Source organism: Monodelphis domestica, chromosome 4 (assembly GCF_027887165.1).
Source record: "Monodelphis domestica isolate mMonDom1 chromosome 4, mMonDom1.pri, whole genome shotgun sequence".
Lineage (NCBI taxonomy): Eukaryota > Metazoa > Chordata > Mammalia > Didelphimorphia > Didelphidae > Monodelphis > Monodelphis domestica.
The window spans coordinates 398,060,061-398,073,087 of NC_077230.1; the positions used below are offsets into that span (position 1 = coordinate 398,060,061).

The 13,027-nt window shown below is 43.2% G+C and overlaps 1 protein-coding gene across 1 annotated transcript in view; it reads right to left on the reverse strand.

Moving 5' to 3' along the window:
- Positions 1 to 901: 901 nt before the first annotated feature.
- PLOD1 (procollagen-lysine,2-oxoglutarate 5-dioxygenase 1) overlaps positions 902 to 13,027 on the reverse strand; it is a 50,916-nt gene continuing 38,790 nt past the window's right edge. Inside the window, exons 15-19 of the mRNA XM_007491413.3 lie at positions 11,283 to 11,348; positions 9,580 to 9,684; positions 7,280 to 7,426; positions 3,382 to 3,507; positions 902 to 1,812 (exon numbers count right to left, since the gene is read on the reverse strand). Coding sequence (XP_007491475.2) covers positions 1,657 to 1,812; positions 3,382 to 3,507; positions 7,280 to 7,426; positions 9,580 to 9,684; positions 11,283 to 11,348 — 600 coding nt within the window. The 3' untranslated portion in view covers positions 902 to 1,656. The remainder of the gene's footprint in view (positions 1,813 to 3,381; positions 3,508 to 7,279; positions 7,427 to 9,579; positions 9,685 to 11,282; positions 11,349 to 13,027) is intronic.

Here is a 13,027-nt window from a genome sequence, read left to right on the forward strand (position 1 = left end):
GAAGATAAGTGACATAGTATTATAGGACTATAGATGGAAGGAAGACCTGAATTCATATCTAGCCTCAGACACTCACTACCCATGTGACCTTGGGCAAGTCACTTTACCTGTTTACCTCATTTTCCTCAACTTTAAAATGGGAATAATAAGAACACCTGGGAAGCTAAGTGGCACAGTGGATGATGCCAGGCCTTGAGTCAGGAAGACTCGTCTTTTAGAGTTTAAACCTAGCCTCAGACATTTACCAGATATATGACCTTGGGCAAATCACTTCATTCTGTTTGCCTCAGTTTCCTCATCTGTAAAATGAGTTGGAGAAGGAAATGGCAAACCAATCCAGTATCTTTGCCAAGAAAACACCAAATGGGGACATGAAGAGTCAGAGACAACTGAATAGCAACAATAATAATAGCACCTACCTTCTAAGTTTCTTGTGAGAATGAAATGATGTAATATTTGTAAAGTGCTTAATACAGTGCCTGGCACATAATAGGCATTATTTAAATGCTAATTATTATTAAATTTTACAGATGAGGAAACTGAGGCCTAAGGCAATGAAGTGATTCATGGCATCATAGAACTAAAGCTGAAAGGGGCCTTAGGGCCATTTGGTCTAACTCTTCCCCTCCTTGTTTTACAGATGAATAAACTAGCAGATGGTGTCTCAGTATCAGCTGAATTTAATTATACAGCCAGTCCAATAACATCCTGTTTCCGACAGGATTGTTTTGGGGATGGCTGCGTTCCCTGAGGTCAACCTCAAGGGATTAAAGACTTCCTTGAAAATTCCCTAAATCCCTAGCATAGCAACTGCTAGTTTTTTTAATTGCCTGGCAAGGTCCTTTAAAAGTAACTTCCCAATACACGTGCATACATACACACTCTCAGAAGATCTCAATGGTTGTTTTGTTAAGGTTTAATGTTAAAAAACTCTTGTTTCAAACTGCTGTCCATGTTGGCCAAAGAGCCTGCCAGTGAATGAATGAATGAATGAATGAAAATACAGCTCTGTGTGTGTGAATACCAGCCCTAGTTTCCCATTCTGTAGAGGCTGGCCAGCCAAAGCAGGAACTGATCTAAAATATAAATAGATTTCTTGTCTGTTTCCCTGATCCTGCAAAGAACTGATGTGGGGGTGAACTCCCATCTTTGGGAAAGAGGACTAAAGATGGGTTTGTGATGGGAAGCAGGAGGTCTGTGGACCAGGTTGTCTGAGATGGAAGGGTGTGAAGAGGAGAGTGTGTGCTTGAAGAGTGGGGATCCTGTGCCAAGAGGCCCTCCAGGGCTCAGAGTCTTGATCTAGGAGCCCCCTTTCTGGCCTTTGGTCTTAGTTCGGGATTGATGTCTGCTCAGCTCCACAGTACTCCCAACAGAGTACTCAGTACTTAAAGAGAAGGAAGAAAGCATTTCATGAAGATAGCACTGGGGAAGGCCAATCTTTAAGGCAAAGGGTGTCTCCCAGATCCAGCAGGCCACAGCATCACAGAAAATGACGACGTGTGAGGCAATCCATTCCAATTTCCATCCTGAGCTTTTAGTCTCGAGAAGGACAAGAAGAACTCTGAGGCTCAGTGGAAGTTAGCCAAGGGTCAGTCATGGAGGCCCCTTGGCTTGGTTAGAAAAGGGGAAGGGTCCACGGTGACAAAGTCTGGGTTCTTAAGGATCAACAAAAGAGACAGCAATGTATCGAGTTCCTTTGGTGGTTGGGAGGCCTTCGTGGTAATGGGTGAGTCGGCCCGGATGCATAAGGGTCCATCCTTTTCTCGGAGCTCTAATGGAACAGTTGTAGCGGATGAACCGGCAACCTCCTCCCTGGGATATACAAGATGAAAATCAATGGGGAAGGAAATTCCAATCTTACCCCTCCTTCAAGGTCTATCTCAAGCCCCACCTCCTATATGAATGCTGCCCTCTACAATGGAACTTTGACCACCCCAGGGCTCAGGGATCCCTCCCTCCTCTGAAATCCAACCACCTCTGGTTATATCTTCACATACTAACTATGAGCCTAGTTATAACAAGTCCCTACTCAAAAGATACTCAGCAGCATAGTGAACTTAGACCCTTTTTTCTGGGCTCCACAGCTCTTTTACCAATCACCTCCATGTTTCCCCAGTGTTCCAGCTCTCTCCCTCCAAACCGCTGCCTTCACCTTCCTCCCTCTAGAAAGCTCAGATGGGTTTTGGTGGCAATAGTGGTGGTGGGTCCTGACCTGCAATTCCACTGATGTAGGCATATGGGCAACTCACCTGTAACTTAGTCTTAAGAGAGTTTTTATTTAATTTATTTATTTTATATAAACATATTTATATAAAATTAATATAAAAACATATATAAATGAAACATATTTTATTTAATAAATTCTCAAGAGCACTAAGAGATTAAGTAATAGCAGTAATTATTATGATGATAACAATAATAACTAGCATTTATATAGCACTTCAAGGTGTGCCAAGAGCTTCACATATGTTAATTCATTTGGTCCTCTGGAAGGTAGATGCTATAATTATTCCCATTTTACAGATAAGGCACAGAGTAATTAATGCACGAGCTCAAAGTCATAGAGGCAAATAAGTATCTTTGTTAGGTCTTCATGACCCCACACCATGGACGCTTTCCATTGTGAAACCTAGCTGGCCCCAGTGATCTGCCAATTAGTATGTGTCATGGATAGGACTTGCTGCTTCAAGATTGGTTTCTCCAGACTTTGACAAGTCTCCTTTTCCTCCCTAATTAATCCGACTCAAGGCCATGCTCTCAGATCTTCCATACTCTCTCAGCTTTGGATTTATATACCTTTATCCAGCTTAGGCCTACTAAATCTCTCCTGCCCATATGGCATATATCCAAAGAGGGATTCTGATGAACCCCTATCTTCCCCACTGTAAAATGGAGACTTGACCCCAGACTTCAATTCCCAGAAGTCCTTGATAGTTCCCAGAATTCCCTATAATATCACCCTCAGTCCTCACCTGAGTGCCAGAACACAATTTGTATTTAAACTGATTCTCTGCCTACTTCGGCTTGCTCTCTGCTTCCGCTTCCAAGCACACATGTTTCTCAAGATGTAGTAAGTGAAATCGAATGGGCCTTTCAGCCCTCCTAGACATGTGCTTTTTTATTTTGCATTTTCTTTATTTCTTAATTCTAATAATCTTTAATAAACCTCATAAAATATAATACTTTTAGCAGAGAAACTAATTTTAATTTTAACACCACAACCCCTCTGGGCCTGGGACCTCAGTAAGTTCTTAACTTAGAATCCATCATTTGTCTGCCCTTAACTGGTATAGTCTCTTCTGCCCAAACATCCTGAGTCCACAGCTATATTCTGATGGATCACCACCATCAGTACCCACCGGAACCACAGGAAGCTCTCACCTCATAATCCACGCCCACCCTATTGAGGGCAATGTTGATGGTGAAGGTGGATGCATCATGATGTGGCATCAGAGAGGGCTGCTCATCTGGCTTGTATCGGACCACAAAGGCCAGATCAAACTGGGCCTGGATGAGGTGAAAGGAGAGAAAGCACCATTCACTAACAGTACTGGGCACAGTTCCTGCAGGGCTCCCTTGGTCGTAAGTTGACTTTGTGGGGTGTGGGGGTGGAAATGTCCTACTTCAGTCAATAAATGTTTCCAGTAGGGGCTCTGTAGGAGGTAGAGGAGAGAGCAGGGGCAGAAATGACAATGACCACAGAGGTTTCTTTTGTACCACATATAGAGATCCTTGTGATAATCACCAAATATTTATTAGTGCCTTTTATTCTCAAGGCATTGGAAGGAAAAAAAATAACCAAATAGTCCTTCCTTTTCAGGAAGGACCCTTTTATCTGGGGAGATAAAATAATGGCTGAGCTTTGGGAAGCCAGAGTCAGGGCTCAGAGCCCTAGTGCCTAGCAGCCATGGGCACAAAGTGCCCCAAATCTCAGTATTCAGCAAATCCCTGGATCCTGGAAAGAGTTCTCACACAAATAGATAGAATTTCTGCTTGTCCCAAATAAGAATGAGCCAAGGGCTTCAAGGCTCTGTGTAATTTGAATCTGTTACCCTAAAAACTACGATTCCCAGCACCCTACTCTCTTTCCGTCGTTACGGGCTGACGTGGACAGGAGATACATTCTGTGGAGTTCCTTCTCTCGGCTCTTTTTCCTTCCTGTGGCAGCTTTGGTGGAGCGGGCTTTTTTGAGCAGGTAGAAAACTTAGTCACATGGTACTATTTTGTCAGATAATAAACTTTAAAAAATAATACTTGAAGTATTTGACATTAATTTAAGTCCTACAACTCTGACAAGTGGCTTTACTTTGGGGACATAAATGGGCTCAAGAAGGTTTAGGAAAAAACCTCCATTTCTCAAAGGAAGCTCACAGGGTTAGAGCTTGAGAGAATAACTAATGAATTTTCTCCCTAAACAGACCCTCAGAGCTGATGCCAAAGAGGATCTGGGGTGAGGCAGTCTCATCCTGGCTCTTTGCAATGAGTCTCAGGAACCTACATGGGAGGAGCGGAAGCTAAAGTTTCTGCTCCTCAGCCTGGCATGTGTGATCTGATATCTGGTGACAGAATCTCTAGACCCAGTTCCTATTGCTTCTTTCTAGGAATTATTTGTTGTTGTTTAGTAGTTTTCAGTTGTATTCGACTCTGTAAATCTTGAAATCTCTCAGACTTGTGAATGTTAAAATTTTCCCCATCGGGGAATTCTTAATTGGAACAAATTCCCTACTGAGAAACATTCCCCATTTTGATGTGAGAACTCGCCAGGATCAGAAATGGGAGGACCTCTTCTCCACCCGTACTTAAGACTGCTTTAGGGGAGAAAACTCCTTGCTAAACAATGAAAGTACTTGGACCCATGCTTATAATAAGGCAAGGAGTTCTTTGAGCCAGGCCTGTTTTTAGAATTGATACAATGGGATGCTAGATACCTAAAAGGGTCTGGCAAGTTTTCTCTTGATGTGATTAGCTGACTCAGCTGTGTTTTCTCTTGTTCAGATTTACTGAGGAGATTGGTCGACACAGCAGCATTTTTTCTGATTCAGACTTACTGAGGAGATTGGTTGACTTAGCAGGAATTTAGATGGGCAGTCCTATGGAAAGCGTCTACAGTGATTGGTAGATGTAGGGACTTAGGGGAGGTGACATGGGAGAAAAACCCCTATATAAGAAAAAGCAGAATCTCTTGAGAAAAAAAATCCTTTTGGAGGATCTCTGATGAGGATCGCTTGGAAAGAATCTCTTGAGAGAGGCTCTGGAGAAGGGAAGCTCTTGGAGGACAATCTCTAAGGAGGTCTCACTGGAAGGCTCTCTGGTGAAGTCAGCTGAGATGGAGCTGGCCTGGTGTCACTAGAATCCTTGTTTAGGCAGACCTTGTGGTGAGTGTTAAAAAATGGACTGACTGATTCTCTCTCTTAAGACTCAGGTCTAGGCCATATTGGCTTGAGGCCCTTCATAATTATTCCTTTCCTACTCTTTCTCTCTTTCTCTAATTCCTCATTATGTTATTAATTAAAAATCTCTATAAAACCCAGTTGACTTGGGTATTTGAATAATTGGGAATATTTCCCTGGTGACCACCTTATATTTGATTTAAAAACCAAGACACTGTAGTGAAACATATTTTCTGCGGTCAAATTTACTCACCCTCCCTTATATCTATCACAATTTTTATCTTCCACCATTTTAACTCACTACAGTTTATGGGCTTCACCATTTTAAATCTCACAATTCTTTATGTCTCCATTTGGGTATTGGTTCCAAGACAGAAGAGCAGTAAAGGTAAGGCAGTGGGGGTTAAGTGACTTGCGCAGGGTTAAACAGCTGGGAAGTATCTGAGGCCATATTTGAACCCAGGACCTCCTGTCTCTGGGCCTGGTTCTCAATCCACAGAGCCACCTTGCTGCCCCCAATAATATATTTTTCTAAAACCTTTTATTCAATCAGTTATCTATATGACCTGGGAGGAAAGGGGAAGTGGGCTCAAAAAAATCCCTCTTTTTTTTTTCAAATTCATAGTACTTATTGAAACAACTCATTTGGCTCTCAGCCCTGATGGTCTTGTAATGTCCATATTGTTGATTGACTATTGCTGTTATTCATTCATGTATTCAACTATTTATTTCTTCTCTGCATGCTATTATAAGATTCCTAAGGGCAGACACTATTTTCTATACATATTCCCTGCAAGACTGTGGCCAGGACCGAACAGACAATAGTTGTACTCAGTAAAATAATGAATAAATAGAAAAATCAGTGTGTCCCGTCTCTTCTTGTGCAGAGAGGTAGTAGACTATAGGTAAAGAATTCTACACACCATCAGGAATAATGTCTGTTCTTGGCTGGTTTTGTTTGGCTATTTTTCTTTGTTAATAGAAAAGCACTTCCTAGCTGTGTGACTCTGGGCAAGTCACTTAACCCCAATGGCCTAGCCCTTGCCTCTCTTTTGTCTTAATTTATACTAAGACAGAAGGCAAAGGTTAAAAATAAATAAATTTAAAAAAAAAAAACAAGAAAAGGCTTGATGGTAGAAAGTTTATATCAAGAAATGGTTGGGTTAGAAAGTCATTATGAAAACTTTAAAAAAGAAAAAATTTGGTACTTATCTGATTGAGAAAATTCCCAGGCTGGTTTTAGAACCATTACAATTAAAGAACCCTGGACGTAAGGACCTGGGAGAAGTTTTTAAAAAAGACTGTTCTTGTGGGAATATAAACACAGAAGAAAAATAACTTCTCCATCACATGGATCGAAGGGGATATGTTGGGGATGTAAATGATCACCCTAGTGCAAATATTAATGGTATAGAAATGGGTCCTGATCAGTGACACATGTAAAACCCAGAGGAATTGCCCGTCAACTTCGAGAGGGGAAGAACATGAATCTTGTAACCATGGAAAAATATTCTAAATTAATTAAATACATTTTTCAAAAAAATAAAAATAAAAAAGACGTTCTCAAATTCAATGCTGAGTAAGTGATTGGACATCCCTGAAGGAGAGGTTCATTTTGTTATCATCCAGAGGCCCTCAAAAGTACGTGGATCTATGCCCAGCCAGCAATGTGCCAAAAAGAGCCTACTTGCTTTTGATTTCCTGGAAGGAGGGAGCATTTGAGCCAGATCCCCTCTCATCATTTGGCATGTGTTGGAGAGTGGGGGAATTCTGCCCTGGTGGCCCAACACTCGGCTCTTTCCTCAATTCCCACTAAGGAATTAGCTCAGCCGGTTTGTGGGCCCAGCAGGGGCAGTCCCCCTTGGTCAGGGCCTGTCAGATCTTCTTACCCTGGTATAGTATCCTGGGTAGAGTTTCTCAGTCATGGGGGCGATGTATTCCACCAGGAACTTGTGCCATTCTCTCTCAAACTTGATCTGGTTCATGTGAATGTCAATCGTTGGGACATTTTCATAGCCACCCTGAATCCGGGTGTCCTAGAATTCAAGGACCAGGGAATACCAGTTAGCCCAGTTAAAAGAGACCCCAGTACCCCCTTGTACTTTCTGAATAATACCTGTGCTTTTTGCTCCATAACCAAACAATACCTACATGTCTAGACTCCACCTTTTCCACAGATCGCAGAGCATCTAACAGTTATTAGTGGCAACCATGATTTGGCTAGGTTCCATGATCTCAAAACGGACTCCAGTGGTATACAGAGATCAATTTTGAATCTAAGGAGATGCACAGGCAAATTCATATAGAGACACATCATTCTCCCACATTCCTACACATTTGAATGGGATGAAGGAATGGGAAGAGTCCTGTATCAATTCTAAGACAGAAGGGTGGCATGAGTTAGGTAATCATTTTACAGATGAAGAAGCAGAGGCAATTTGGGTTAAATGACTTCCCCAAGGTCATACAGGAAATATCTGAGGCCAGATTTAAAACCAGGTCCTCCAGGCCTAGTGTTCTCTTCACTGTGCTACCTTGCTGCCCTCTCAGTTTTCTCCTCTGAAAAAGTATCTGCCCCTAGGGCAGCTAGGTGACTAAGTGGATAAAGCACTGGCTCTGGAGTCAAAGAGACTAGTCTTCCTGAGTTCAAATCTAGTCTCAGATAACTTCCCAGCAATGTGACACTCAGGAATTTGCAAGTTACTTCCTTCTGTTTGTCTCAGCTTCCTCATCTGTAAAATGAGCTGGAGAAGGAAATGGCAAACCACTCCAGCACCTTTGCTAAGAAAACCCCCAAAGAGGGACTTATGAGAAAGAATGCTATCCACATCTAGAGGAAGAACTGGGGAGCAGAAACACAGAAGAAAAACAACTGCTCGATCACATGGGGATATGATTGGGGATGTCGACTCTAAATGATCACACTGTGTAAATATCAATAATATGAAAATAGGTCTTGATCAATGACACATGTAGAACCCAGTGGAATTGCTCACTGGCTATGGGAAGGGGGTGGGAGGAGAGGAGGGAAAGAACATGAATCTGGTAACCATGGAAAAAATATTTTTAATTTTTAAAATTTTAATTAAATTAAATTTTTCCTAATTAAAATTTTTTTCCTAACTAAAAATTTAAAAAAATTCCAAAAGGAATCATGAAGAGTCAGACATGATTGCAAATAACTCAACAAGATCTGCCCCAAAACTTAGCTTGGATTCTAAGACCCTTTGAGAGTCGTCATCACATTGGCGTGGTATAGATTACAAACAGTTTTTGGTCACCGTTATTGAAATCCTCATCTAATAATAGCAGTAATGTTTTTTTTTAAGCACTTTATGCACATTCTCTATATTTGGTCCTCACAACAACCCTGTGGGGTAGACACTAAGGCATTATATTCCTCTTTTTTACAGCTGTGTAAACTGAGAGTAAGGGAAGTTAAGTCATTCAGTTAGAATATGTCCTAGTTAAGAAATGAATGAACCCAGATCTTTTAGTATTAGACCCACTTCATTAATGGCACCTAAGTAAGGTGAATAATAATACACCTAGCCTGACGGGCCACTAAACAGCATATGAGGATCCCTGCTACAGCATTCATTTAAAACGGTGCATTATCTGTGCTTTATTGTGTTTTCATTTATTGCGTTCCATATTTCCCAATTATGCTTTAATCTGGTTTGAGTCAGGCTGGGGAGCATTGCGGGTTCCAGGTTTGGCACTTCTGATGCAGGGCTTTTGTTATTCAGTCATTTCAGTTGGGTCTCACAGGATCCCAATTGGGGTTTTCTTGACAAAGATACTGGAGTGGTTCACATTCCCTTCTCCAGCTCATTTGACAGAGGAAGAAACTGAGGCAAACAGGGTGAAGTGACTTGCCCAGGGTCGCACATCTGGTAAGTGTCTGAGGTCACATTTGAACTCAGGTCTCCCTGACTTTAGGCCTGGCACTCCTTGAGCCAGATGGAGGGGGTCTGACTTGCTGCAAAAACAAGAAGGGAACTGGTCCTAGGCTAGAGATCTGTCCTACCTCCCCCTCCCTGCCTGGCCCAACACTCTATACTGCCAGCATCCCTAGACTCTGCACCTTCCTCAATCCCGATACCTGCCCTTCTGGTATCTATGCTGATTTGAGTGACCTGTCCTGGGAGAAGAGGTTTCCTGGAAAGAGAAAACAGAAGCTCCTCACCTTGTTATCACCAGCTGACCACTGGCCAAAGTGTTCCATCTCCTCCACCAGCTCATCGCAGGCCGTTTCCGTGAAGATGGGAAACCAGTAAACATCTGGACAGGGCTAGGGGAGACAGGACCAGGCAGCAGCAACCATAAGCATTTATTAAGCACCTACTGTGTGCAGAGCACTGTGCTAGGCTCTCAGGGACATACAGAGTTTTGCTCAGATGCTGAATCTGCTCTCTAGGAACATAAAGTATACATATGGATATTTATCCTAGGTCATTTATTCTAACTGTACTTCACTGTTCTAAGGAACAGCCCTGGGGGAAGGGTCAGGGAAGGACTACTGGACTGGGCAGGGGCATCTGGTTTGTATGTTACAAGCTGGGCAAGAGAGCAACAGGTGAAGGGAAGGGATGAGGACCTTCTAGACACAGGAAACTGGCCCAGCAGTGGCAAAGACAGGACACACAGTATGCTCGGGGGATAGGAGGGCATCTACTGGTCCAGGTGTATCATGCTCAGAGGTGAATTGATGCCAATATAAAGGTGGGGAGTGCCAGGTGGTAGAAGGCCTTGAATATTAGGCGGAAGTTTGTTCTGCACAGTAAGATTTAAGGAGCCACTGAGGGTTCTTGGGCAGAGCAAATAACATGGCTAGATCTATCCTTTATAGTTATAGCTAGGAGCAGGGACAGCACCTGAGGCCTGGAGAGGAAAGGCGAAGGGAAGAAGAAGAGAAAAAGAGAGGGAAGGACAAATAGAAGGAGGGAAAAAGAAAGAAAGGGAAGGAGAGGAGAGAAAGAGGGAGGGGGAAGGAGAAAAGAACAGAGAAAAAGGGAAGAAAAGAGAAAGGGGGCAGAGAAAGAGGGCAGAGGAAGAGAGGGAAAAAGCAAGCAAGAAAACAGGAGACAGAAAGAGGGACAGAGAAGAGGGAGAGGAGAGGCGAGGGATAGGAAAGGAGGGAGAGAGATAGATTGAGGAGTGGGAAGAAAGGGAAAACTTGAGCCATAGGAACTGATAAATTCGCTTTTTTTTCCATTCTATTGCTCATCCCTATCCATGCCACCCCATTGTCTATGCCTATACCTGTCAGGGCCCTCACTCTAGGCATAGCCCTGCTAGTCACCTTCTCTCCCCTTGCCTTAGAACATAGTTTTAGTGAGTCCCAGGCTTTTCATGGGGCTGTGGCAAGAAGGACCCTTTGGAGAGGCCAATACTAGTCCAGGCAGGATCACCTTTAGCCAAGAAGGCTGAAGATTTTTTATTGCTAGTTTCTGCCCAGTGAGCACCCAAATGGCATGTTCTCTTCGCACTGGAAAACCATGCCACGGCTATCCTTTCTGCCTTGATGCCTTGATGTCTGGGAAGCCTCTTGGTGATGTGATGGGGAGACCCCTCCGGACTGGACTGAACTAGAGCTGGGGGTGGGGGTGGGCATGAGATAGAAAGAGGAACTGGGCTGAGTTCCTACAGACCCAGAAGCTTGACCAGCTGTTCTCAGCCCTGTCAATTGGACTATCCCCAACCTTAGACAGGATCCTGTTGTTTTCACGACCTCAACAGTTTCCTCATCCCCAGAGGTGGGCTCCTAGCCAAGTCAAAACACTACAGCACATCTGTGTGAGCTTAGAGTCCCAAACATCTCCCCGGAAACCTCTCCTTTCCCCCTTCCTCTGCACAGCTGCTCACACCCACATCCTTGGGCTCTCTTACCGTTTCCACCAGCTTCCCTTTGAGAGCCTCTGTGTAGTTCTCATGGATGTACTTCTCCTTCCAGTCCTGTGGGGAGAGAACCCATCCTTTGGAATATTTCTGAGCACTTCCCCAGCATCACAGAACTTTGATTCTGGAAGGCATCCCATGGATCATCTGGTCCAACATATGCCCACCTTTCTTCCCAACCTTCCAGAGTCTGTAACCTTGGCATTAGTCAGTTGGTCAACTATTATTAAACTCATACTATTTGTCAAGCACTATGCTAAGGTACAAAAAAAGACAAACGACAGTCAGTTCCTGCCTTCATGGTGCTCACAGTCTAATGGAGACACAACATGCGAACAGCTATGTTTTGTTTTTGTTGCTAAAAACAATTTATTAGATTTTATCCTATACTTTCCTACAATGGTGGCATGTACAATGATTAATAGCAGCAAAAAGGTCTTGGTTTCTCATTTAGTGTTTTAGGTAGCATATCTGTAGACAACACTAAGTGATCAAGAATCCCAGAAGCAGGATAGGAAATCCAAGGGCCATTTCTAATAGCTATTCAAGTGTCTAAAGAAAATCCATACCCCACCCCCCCAAAAAAATATCTAAGAGAAGTATTACCTCCCAGCCAGGGTAAGAGGGGGCCTGATCAGCCAATGGGACACCACCATCTTAGAAGGCAGACGGGGCAAGAAACTCTTCCCAAATCCCACTCTTGAGGCTACCGATTTTGCTCAGGATCCAGCCCCAAATGAAAAGCAACCTTCCCATCCTGCTTCTGTGCCCATGTAAGGTAGCAATCCGGTCTGAGCCAACCCACAGCCCAAAGGTACCATGCATAGATCCTGCCAAAGAGAATCTTCTAAGTGCCAAGTGAATCTTTTTCTGACTGTAACACTTCAAAAAGCTTCTGGAAACTCTGTGCTATAGACTAAGGCTCAAGGGTCACAGAACACACTCTTGGGCCAAGGCCCAGGAGTAGGGGCATAATTCAAGTTCTTATTCTTAGTGACACCCTTTTGTCCTTGGGGCTTAAAAAAGGCAAGACACGCAAGTATAAGGCACACACGGGAATAATTGGACATAATCAACAGATGGAAAGGCACTAAGAGTAAAGCAGTATCTTTGACTCTTTACTCTCCTTTACCCCATATTTCTAATTAGTTGTCAAATCTCGTCATTTCTACATCCACAACATCTCCCCATCCTTTCCCTCCTCACTCCTCAGTTACCCTTAGTTTAGGTCCATATAATTTCTCACCTAGACTTCTGGGTGATCCTTTTTCCCCACTCCAATCCATCTTCCATTCAGCCACCAAAGCACTTTTCCAAAAGTGCAGGTCTGACCATGTCATCCCCTTATTCAATAAACTCCAGTGACTCCCTGTTGCTTCCAGGATCAAATATGGCTTGGCATTCAAGGCCCTTCATAACCTAGCTGCTTCCTATCACCTCCCTAGTCATCTTAAATCTCAAATCCAACCATAGACTCTTTGATCTAGTGACACTGGCCTCCCAGCTGTTCCACGATCAAGGCATTCCACCTCTTGGCCTCAGGAATTTTTTCTAGCTGTTCTCTATGCAGGCATGGGAATGTTTTCCCTCATGGCTCCCTTGGCTTCCTTCAAGTCTCAACTAAAATCATCCACAGGAAGCTTTCCCCTATCTTTCTTTTTTATTTTTAATAAAGAGCCATTACCTTCTGTCTTGTAATCAATACTAAGTATTGGTTTCAAGACAGAAGAATGGTC